Source organism: Bombus terrestris, chromosome 5, assembly GCF_910591885.1.
Source record: "Bombus terrestris chromosome 5, iyBomTerr1.2, whole genome shotgun sequence".
Taxonomy (NCBI): Eukaryota; Metazoa; Arthropoda; class Insecta; order Hymenoptera; family Apidae; genus Bombus; species Bombus terrestris.
In genome coordinates this window covers 6,304,174-6,315,267 of record NC_063273.1, presented here as the reverse complement: position 1 = coordinate 6,315,267, position 11,094 = coordinate 6,304,174, and the positions used below count along the sequence as shown (strand labels likewise).

General features: G+C 44.9%; 1 protein-coding gene across 4 annotated transcripts in view; it reads left to right on the top strand.

The window, feature by feature from the left end:
- Positions 1-11,094, top strand: part of LOC100647259 — a 164,546-nt gene that overhangs the window by 133,076 nt on the left and 20,376 nt on the right. For 3 of the 4 annotated variants that reach the window (XM_048405938.1, XM_048405939.1, XM_048405937.1), the window contains exon 8: positions 3,512-3,801. In XM_048405938.1, coding sequence (XP_048261895.1) covers positions 3,512-3,801 — 290 coding nt within the window. The remainder of the gene's footprint in view (positions 1-3,511; positions 3,802-11,094) is intronic. The other variant, XM_048405940.1, reaches the window with a different exon arrangement.

Sequence of the window (11,094 nt, the reverse complement as noted above, 5' to 3'; positions counted from 1 at the left end):
ACTCTTGGGAAATTGTCAATTCTCTAACACGTCCTGCCGCAAACAACTTCGGACCAACGAAACTCGAGGATCTTCTTCTCCGAAGCAGAGATGTTTTTCACGCGTGGCCCCGTAGCGAAAAGGCCGATATTCGATATTCAAAGCACGACGATCGCGAGCCCGCGAGCAAACGCACTCCCCCAAATGTGACAAGAAGAGCGGGGTAACAATGAGCGGCCGTCGAGAGGGGCTGCATAAAGTCGAGGCGGAGAAAAAGTCGAGAAAGTGGCGGAACAATATGCCGCGGCAAGAATAGAGGAGAGAGGCTTCGAGATATTTTTCCTTCTTTTTGGGGAGATTGTTCGAGGATCATGAAGGGGCGCGGCTTCGTGACCCGTAGCGAAAAATTAAGGAGGACGCGGCACGATGGTTTTCATAGTCGAACGTCGGGCCAGTCCTCTATATTTCTCCTTTTCTCGCGTTTCTTCGCTCTCTAGCGACTCTATCTACTTTCCTTACCTCCTTTCTTCAACTTCTTTTCGTCTCTCGTCCCCCTCTCGTTCGCGGTTCCAGTCTTGTCTCTATCTCTTTCAAAGTCTATATTTCTACGAGTTCCGTGAGCAAAAGAGGCTCTACTCCACTAGCTGGCCCGTTGGCGCTTCCTTCTGTTCCTTTTGCCTTTGTCGCAGCGCTTTGAAACTTTTCGAAGACTTTTCGAAAGAGTTTGCCTCAAGATGGCGATTCATAATTTTTCTCGCAGCGGGATTTCCACGGCGAAACGCTTTGACGCTATCCGTTTACGAAAAACTTGGCTACAATTTCCAGACTACAATCAAATTGCGAGGTCTCTTAATCTCGTTCCCAACCTCTTTCCCTGCCCAATCCTGCGTCTGTTCTCCCTCTGCCGTACAGTTTCTCTGACTACTCCTAAACAAAGTCTTCTACGTATTTGGTTTACCCTTCAACCCTCCTGCCATCCCTTTTATCCCGAGCTCATTGCTGTTTCCAATTTTGACGTGTTCTCCGCGCCGTCGCGTTCTTTATTACTTGCCTCCCTCTCCGCACCGTCTCTGTCGTCTAAACCGGACCAATACCGAAGAAAAATCCTTGAAACACGCGGCGAAGTGCACGAGCAGGGCATCGTTTAACCGCTATTTGTCCGGAGGCGGAACATTCTCGACCCGACAAACTCATTGTTGCGCATCGAGAATGTTTTTCTCGATTTTTCCACCCGTTCGTTTGCCTTCGCTCTATTCTTTTCCGCCGGAACCGCTCTGCTCAATATGATATCGAGTAAAGGTACTCTACATTCGGTCAGAATCTCGCTAGCAGGCAAACGCTCCGCAAAGAACGCCGATTTCGATCGATGGGTGGAAGAAATACCCGGAGACTCGTAGCAGAAGAGGAATCGTCCGGAAAAAGAAACACGAGTCGCGACATGAAAGAGGGCGCAATGTACTTTACGGTTTGTTCTGCTCTCTCGATTGCTCTGCAATTTCGTTCTCGATGTTTCCAGAAAATTCTACTCTGTTCCACTCGTTCGTCTGATCCAATTGAACCGAGAAAACATTAGAAAAACGGTAGCCGATCTTCTCGATAGCGGATGGAATTCTACGAGTTTTCGAACTTGCCGAAAGTTCTGCCTGTTCGAGGAATTAATATCCATGGGAAAAATTCTTTGATCGTTTTCTGCATCGTTTCGTTTATCGAAAACTACGTTCAAGTTATTCGAAGAACTCGATCGATCAAATAGACAAGTTACATTAAGACGATAAATTTTCTGCTCGCGCTGGTTATATCAAGACACGATCTTCCTTCTTGGTGGATAGCACGTTAAAAGCCGCGTTAACGCAGTGTGTAAATAACACGAATTCTCCAGTTCTCGAGTTCAGTCTCAACGAGATTGAATGGGCTGTTAAGAGAAGAACGCTTTCTAAACTCTGAAGAAATCTTCGTCGAGAAAATCGTATAAGGGATATAACCGTCGATAGGTTGCTGAAAAGTCGACGATCACGATTTGGCTGACGTTGACGAAGAGACCGTGTTTCGTAAAATCTCGACCGAGATTAACTAAGCTATCTGTAGCGAGAATGAGTGACAGCTGTCGGAATATTTCGAACGATCAGTGGCTGCGAGTGATAGCAGACACGATTGGTCAGACGCGCTCTGTACCTACGAATACAGCGGTGGTAGTTCGAGTTAGAAAATTAAGCGTAGAGATATTTCGCGAGAGCGTGAATTGTTAACGATAGAAACGAGGTCATCGGAAGTATGCCTGTTCATCGTTTGCACGCTTTATTTTTTACTCTTTTTTTATGTATTTTAATATAGAACACGCGTCGCGCGATTCGCGGATTTGTTTGATCGTTGAATAAAATCACATCGGCTCGGAACAATAACGGGCTTGGATATTTTAATTAACTTGGAAAACACAGGCCACTTTATTTTAATTCCAGGAATATCGTGTAATTGAAGGCGTCGCTTTGTTTGCCAAATAATGTTCATGAATATGTAAACGAAGACTGTCACGTTATTTATAGCGATCCAGTTCGTTTATTTTCCACCATCGTTTCGACTGTTCCGCGAATGGAGCACGCAACGCTGCATAAAAATTTCTTTCTGATACATAAACGTCGTCTCGATCGTATCGCTTATCGTTCTCCGTAAGAATCCTGACCGAGCTTACCGACTAGCATGTAATGCTGAAGGAAATCCAGACTCGTTTGCAATTCTCCGAGGAGAAGTAACCGTGGCCAGGCTTTGCATAACTGTTGCACACGTACGCGTCCCAAGCTCTCGAAATAATGGCGAATAGGCAGAAGTGGCGAATATTACACGCGCATAAATCTATTCCCCGTTGCCGCCTTTATCGGCCGACTTCACCACTCGAGCAAATTTACATAAGTTTGCGCTCGAGAATTACGAACAGCTAACAACTTACGAAAGGTATGGGTACCGTTGCAAAAAAATTGTTTTTCATAAAAATTCGACGAAGTTTATTGAATTTTAATCGAGAAAACTGGAGCGTTCGCTTTCCACGGTCATATTTTCGGCTTCTTTGCTGACATTTCGCAAACACTGCAGTCGCCCGTATTGGTAGCAGTATGTCAAGCAGCCACTGATGAAGGAAACTGCAATGCTTGCGAAACGTTAGCAGGAAAACTGCAACGCTTCCTTAACTCGTGCCACGGTGCCGCGTTCTCCACGTTTTTCGCGAATAAGACGGTGAAAGTGGCCGCGGGAAAACCAAGGACCATCGACATGCTCCGTCGATTACCATCGTGTTCCAAAACCAAGTAACCGTAACGCGGTTGTTTAATCCCTTTAAACCTACTCGTTCCATTCGAATCTACGCTTCCACGTCCGCGAGTAAATGAGAATGATCTCGGGTCAAACAGAGCCGTGCAATCGGGTTAAACCAAATGTCCAATGATTCGGGGCCAATTTCCGTGTACCGTCCTATGGTCGACGGCTTTAAACGAACGATTTAGGCGTTTGTAACGAACAGAGGCATCGATCGACTGTGTTCCAGATTGGAGTGCGTGGTGAACGCCCTTTGCCGTGGACTGAGTCACGCGTCAGCCAGCCTGGCACGACTGGTCCTCGACATGAATCTGTCCGGCGAGCAAGTGTCCCGGGTCTGCGATGCTCTTCGTGGCTGCGTTCAAGTACAAGCGCTGCACTTGCCCCATTTAGGCTGTGGCTGCGAAGGGTTGGCCTCGGTCGCCGAGCTGCTTAAGGAAAGGCCTTTGCTGGCGTTGAATTTGGCTGGCAGCTGGGGAGCCAAGAACGAGGATCCATCCAGCTCTGGAATCAGTATGGGTAAAACTATGCCGTTATTCATTTTTTTTTTCTTTCACATTCTTTGATTTCTTGTTCTTATTTCCTTTCTTTCTTCTTCTTCTTCTTCTTCTTCTTCTTGTTTACTTTACGTTCTAATTCTTTCTTTTTATGTTTTCATCCAACGCTACTTGGCTGGATCGTAAATTGAAAAATTCTAGAAATACCAGCAACGCTTATTTATTTGGAATACACGACTTTCATTTCTGTCTCTTTTAATTTCCGACATTCGACGACGCTCCGTTTACACAAGCTTCAGCCAACTGAAAGGATCGTATCCGGCTCGACGAAACTTCAAATAATAAAAAAGAAATCGTTGCCGAGCTGCGTCCTCCTCTGATACACGGATATGGCCGAGCTTTTAATAATAGTTCCGTAACGGTGCATCGTTATTCGTGGCTATTATTTTTCATCTATCGAGGAGCTCGTGCACGTACCTAGCAAAGCATTCGTGCGTCAAAAAATCGAACGGAATGATAGAAGGATTCATGGGTCATCGTATCGGCGAACACTCGTGCGTACATCGATGCGATGGATTTCCGGACTGGGCTGACCAACGGGTTGGAAGCTTAGGAAGTTGACGGAGTACGGTTCATTGGTCACTCAATCAACGAGCGTAAGCTCAACGAAGTCTCGGGGCTTAAGGCGACCCGAATTAATGATCGCGCGGCCTCAACGGTTCGTAACGTCCGACGTGCTCGTGTTTGATCGACCGATTCGTCCATATCTCTTCGATCACGAGGAAAAAGGCGCTGGAAATCGCTATTTTAAATTTTGATACGCATCACTTCGTTAAACACGCTCCACCATCGGCTGCCATTAAAGCCAATCTGCATGATAGCGCTGGCACGCTGCATCCAGATTTATTGCGATCCGCATGCACTTAGACAGAAGCCAATACAGCGTGGTATCGAATTAGAGGTGCCAAACGAGAATCTGCGAACCTATGGTCGTGGACCAAATTAAGAAATGATAATCAGTCGACCATTGGTAGAATAATTTTTCATTTTCTAATTTAGATAATATCGATTACTGAACGATTTGTTCGTTTTACATTGTATAATATAGAATCTACGGTATTTGTCACGTCGTCTTCATACGAAAATCGAAGCACAGCCCGTTGATCGTAAAAGAAAGACGGTCGTCTTTGAAAGTCAACCATGCACATTGTTACTTTCGGTTCACTACTACACAAGTTCGTTTCACTCGCTTATACCGTTGTGTAAAAGAATTGATAATTTATAAACAATCAAACTGCAATAATTTTGAAGTGGAGTAATCATGGGAACTTCGTTTACGGCTCGTAAAGATGGAGAGATAAAATCGTTGAAAGCCCGCAGTACGTAAACCGACGACGAACTGTCCACGAACGCCATTAACCGGCTATGGTGCCGGAATTAGAAAGTTGGAATTAGAACAGTTTCCGGCTCGCAGTGGGCAAATCGGACCGCGAAAGTTCCCGTGGCGTTTTCCATAAAGCCGGAGAACGAAACTTCAGTCCTTTCCAACTTTATACCATACCATTTGCCCAAGTTACCGAGCGTGGATACGTGGAATCATAAGGATCGTCCACCGGGATGTTCCTTCGATTTGTAAAGCGAACTGAGTTTTCTTATACGGAGATTTGTCCCGGATAACGAATACAACGAGTATTCCAATTTGTGTTGGAATTAGTTTTGTTCTCTTATTTAACTCTCTGTGATCCGGACGATCGATCTCGCTTACCCCATTCCGGCAGATTCCTTTGCAAACAACACGAGTGGAATCGCAAAGAATTATGTAAGATATAGAGGTTCTCTAGAGATTGGTAATCTGCAATTCGATTAAAACGATAGAATAATGAGTATTCTTGAAGACAAGGCTGAGAGAAAGGACATTATCAGTGGGAAGTTGAACGATCGAGGGTCGATTAGGAACAGGCTTACGGTAAATCGTCGAATCTCGTGTAAACCTTCAATTGAGATGGAGTAGACTTTACGATCGGATCGTGATCGTTTCACCGAATCCTCCTTCGATTAGATCGCGGTCGTTTGTTTGCAGAAACGAGAAGGGAAAAAATCGCAGGCAGTTTGAACGAGCGTCGAATCGCTGGCCCGTTTTCCTAGGAATAATAACAACCCTTCGTCTTCTCTCGAGGAAGATGAACGGTCGTCCTCGAGACCGGTTTATACACGAAGCTCCGTGCAAACGACACTTTCCAAGTGAATTTCCGCTCGCAAATAACGTATTAATCATCTCCGACCAGACCCTCTCTGGCCCTTTGTTACACCCTGTCCAAACCTTCCCTCTTAACAGCCTCTTAATGTCTTTCTCTCGTTGCCACCCTCACCCCCTTATCTTCGATCCCTCCGTCACATTCACTCCGCTGCTTCGTCTTTCTCTCTTTGCGCGCATGCATGAATACCCTTGACGATAGTACTTCGCAGACGCCTTTAAAATCGCGACCCGTCCCAACATTTCTCACTGCATTGTCGCGAGATCTCTTTGTAAGGAACAGGGCCAGAGGATTTCACGAAACAGTAATACACTTCTTCTCAGAGCTTTGTGAATCGTCCGCGATCACAAGATTTCATCTCCTTCGTCCGCCGTTTCACAAATATTATTAATTATGTTTTTTCGCATCTCATATTTCAACCCTGCTGCGTCCTTTAAATCATTTCAGATGGTGCTTTTTTATCGCTAACAAATCTCTTAAATTCGCGTGTAAGGTATTTCTTAAAATATTAAAAGTCTTGGTGATTTACGAAACGAGAATGAGATTAGAATCGCGACAGGGCTGAAATGACGGGAAACAGCTATTTTGAGAAACTCGATCATTGTCAGCGATTCGCTTCTATCTAAAATTTCCCAACGTACACAATACCGCAATAAGCGTATAAAACAAACATTTACCCTGGAACAATCGTGTTCTCTGCTTTCACGGGCCCATTTCTCGTCTCTCGAACTATCCCCAGCACCTATCTCGTCTGGTTGCCTCCGACAAACGGTCGTCTCGCGGTTGATGTTATCGTCGCGACCGGTGTCGGCAAACACGCTGGCATGTATACGCGGCTTCCAGTTACCATGTTGTTGCTCCTTCGCAGCTCCGGCAATTACAAACACCTGGGGCGATTTCTCGGCGAGAACCAGCATCCCAGAAGCACCCTGTCCTCGTTTGCCGTAGGGAGAAACGAGATTTCTCGAAATTGCCGATCGATCTACTCAAGGTATTGCGGGAGTTTAAAGTAGCTGTGTTTCTTCTGGCCGTAGATCTTGAATCGGTGCATTGCAAATTGCCAAGCTCGTTCCCGCTCTCGTCGAGTTTGTATCGTAAAGAATATTTTCCCGGTATAGCTCCAACTGCCGGAGGAATTTTTTATCGACAATTCGAGGACACTCGGAACTTCGATCATTCCCTATTTTCTTTAAACGAATAACAGGAAGATCGAGTTTACTTCTGACTGGTTGAAAGCAGTCCCTCAAGATTCCGTTTCCGCTTCGAGGTCGACCCGAAAGCAATCTTTCTCGAGGCGACGGCGCCGTGTCTATGAACCGAGTCGTAGACAAATCAAATCTTTCGCCTCGACGGTTTCTCCAGAGAACTCATCGATTCTACCCTTTTCCTTTCTCTTTCCTTTCAAGTTTCCTTTCGGATCATTCGAGAACGATACAGAAAACCGGCGAAAGGGAAAATACACGGGACATGAGAAACAACTGAAAACGGTTCGCTAAGCGACGTTGTTTTTCGACGGTTCCCTATTTTACTTGCACCAAGTGAATTCCCAAACGAGTATCTTGCGCAATATTATTTTCGACGAATGTTCAACGAATTCTCGTTACACCATAGAGAAACATGCGAAGAATAACCCATGGAAAACTAAACACGTCGTACAGAGATAAATACTACGCTACAAGTTGCGGTAATGCAATTTCAATTTTCATACGACGACTATCTGCCCATTCGGATCCCTTTACAAAGGCCGATCGATCTTCGATAATCATATATATGTATCTATCAGAAACGTTCGGTAAATGATACGCTGTAACTTTATTCCCGGAGTCGAGAGATAATTATGAAAATCCAATCTCTTGTTGTGTAACTCAGCGTGAGGGCACAATACGTTCGAATATTATTTTCCACGAGCGAATCACAGTGAACAATTTCAGGTTGCAATTTCAACATCGCGATATCAACCTGGTTTATCAGCTATCTACCTCTTGGATCGTTTTCACTATGATTCTAGACCCGATTAACCTCGTTCCTGTCGAGATTTCTGTCCGTATCCTCCGTTCAAAATTGCACTTAGGTATCCGCGGTATCAACAATCTCGCAGTTTTCCTTTCCTCTAGCTACGAGCGTATCGTCGGCGCGAACGTCTACACGACGCGGTCTCCAATCTCTCTTCAGGCACTCGGATCTCAATAAAGCCTGCCCCGCAGCTGAACACGCCTATTTGCTCCCGTTACGGGATTCTAATCAATCCGCTTCTGGTTGCCCGGCTGGATTCAGCTGCCGATAGCAAGCAACGAGAAAAACGATATAACCACGTGAACGGATGAACGAGCTCGTTTCAGCTTTTCATGTATATGTAGAAATATTTCTTCGATAGAAATATTATTATTAGTCGTTTCTTTATTTTATTTACGGGAATAAAGAGTCATTAGTGTGGACAAAATTATTTGAGACACAGGTGCGATAAAGAAAAAGAAATAAAAAGAACATGTTTGGTAAATTTTTCATCTGGAGGAAACAAATAAAAAATGTAAAGCATTGCTACATGTATCGATGGAAGAGATATAAAGAGAAGACGATATTACATTATTATTTTTATTTATATAAATACACGATTTTATTTGAGCGAATCGTTAATTTTATTTACATGGAAATAAATATTTAAACAAATTCAAAGTATCTAGGAACTAAGAGGATTACTATGATTACGAGGAGGAATAAATTTATTTGTATAAAAGCCACTTTTTAAATCGATGAACGAATCGAAATGCGATTGATTCCCGAAACTTGTTCAAAGAGTAATCGAAATTTGATTTGTAGGTCAGCGTACTTCATGCAGCGAGACAAAGCATCAAAGCATTCCAGTATCGTTGCAACTGCCATGGTCCCTGTAGCCATCACAGACTGTTCGTTTCCTTTACACGATTGGCAACAGCATCGATCCTTGATTCTCGAGTTCGGCTCGATCTTCCGTTTCGCCGATACTAACCGTAGCGGGTAGACTTTTTCGTCTGAACGTAATTAGGGAAGTCCCGTTCTACTAAGTTTAAAAAGTAGACGGGAAACGCGCAGTCTGGGAAACGGTTTACGTCTGACGGTATAACCGGTTCGCTGCCGGAGAATATGAAACGTAAATTGCACGTTCGGAGTACGAGCTGTCGCGCTACGAAATTGCATCGCAGAGCACGCTCATCGGCCAGGGAAATTGAATGAATCTCTTCGTTGTCGTCGATTGACATTTGGGTCAACGTAAGTAGCGCGCACCGATAATGATTATTTCCAGGTTTGAGAACTCGCCAAGCCGCGAGGAAACAAGAGATGCACGTACGCGTGCGATCGATGCCGAACGCGCAATGTTTCGGACGCTCACGCTCCGTAGAATCGGTGCGCTTCGTCTCTGCGTCTTATTTTTCCTCCTTTTCTTTTGTCCTTTTTAACGAATTACGTAATTATCCTGGTTTGTTCGTGACGCTGGCGAACTATTCTCGACTTTAATGAAATCCAAGAGGAAAAGAATAAAATTCGCCCGGATGGGTGAAGGGAAGAGATGCCCCCAGCCGTTTATTATTCTCTTTGCCATTGCGCTTGTTCAGCGCGGCACGAGTGCGAATGAATTTAGATGCAACGAGAACCCGTAATGTTCTTCGATAATATGGGTCAAGCTCCAGTTTCGTCGAGCAAATGGAAGCCCTTAATACGCGCGTGTGCCTCCATTATCTGTCTTAAGTGGTTATTTAGTGAAATAGGGCCAACAGCGTGCAAAAAGCACGCTACTCCACTTGAAATCGGATCTCTTATCGCGATGCTTAATCTGCCCCTCTACGACAGGCAAACCATCGCCTTCGAAGTTGAAGCTGCATCGTACGATCGTTTAACTTCGTGTCAATCGCGATCGTAGGAAATTTACAAGCAAAGAGAAGAAAACCAGTTTACTCTGGATAAATTTACAATGGCCGATTGCTACGCGGTACATCGAAGGTTAATAAAGCAGCCTTACCGCGAAAACGTAAGCCCCTGCCTGTAATAAATTCCCGATCGATCCAGCCAGGCTACCACCTACTATAAACAGTTGCTAACTCGAAGAACTTGAGGCGCACCGGTCGGAACTATTAACGGGCTCCTCGACATCATCGAAGAACAACACCGAGGCGTTTGCATCACGCGCACTTCCATCCCCGCGTTCGATGTTTGCTCGCGATACTCGACTTCTTGATCTTGGCGAAACTTCGTGTTATTAACGTTTTCCGTTCATCGACCGATATGAAAACAAAACGTTGTACCGATACGCCTTCTTTCGTATTTCTAATAAAACCTCCTCTCTATCTCCGTGCCGATTTGTATTTCATTCTAATGTGTAACTATAGCGTTAGGTTATATGCGCCGCGACACGTGCACGAGTTTTTCTCGCGAGAATCTACACACCTCAAGCTGATTTTTCACGATTTTGAACGTTAACACTTGTAACGTAAGGTTTCGGTATCCGAAAATTTCTCAGCTTCTCGAAGAGGCTGATTCTCGCGTAGTTTCAGCCGCGTTTCCAACGGATTACTGCGCGTAATTAATCCACGGCGGACACGCGACCGCGTTTTACGTGTCCGCTGCTTGTGCACGCGTCTCGAGCGTAACCGGAGACGGCGGAGCCGAGGAGTCACGGCGGGCTTTGAATAAAGTCGACGGAAACGCGGTCGACGTGAAACTTAACCGAGCGGTCGGTCGTTTCTTTGTCTCGCGTTCGATTATTCAAATGTTCCCATTCCAGGATCCTGGATCGTCTATTTTTCTTCGTGCATCGATAACGAGGATCCTATAGAAGGTGGGCTTTTCCAAGAGTCTCGTATTTTTGATGAAGTTTTTAAAAGATCAGCTAAGACGGAAGAATAAGTATGTTGAAACAGCCTGCACAAAGTAGAGGGAAATTTAAAAAAGGGAAAACAGTATAGAATGAAATAGTAGAAAGCGTGGTTCCTCTCGCACGTTCCGTGAAATAATAACAAATTCCGCGGGGTGAGAAGAGGGTTAAACGAACTCGGAGAAATGAGTATTCGAGCGGATTCGATCGCGCC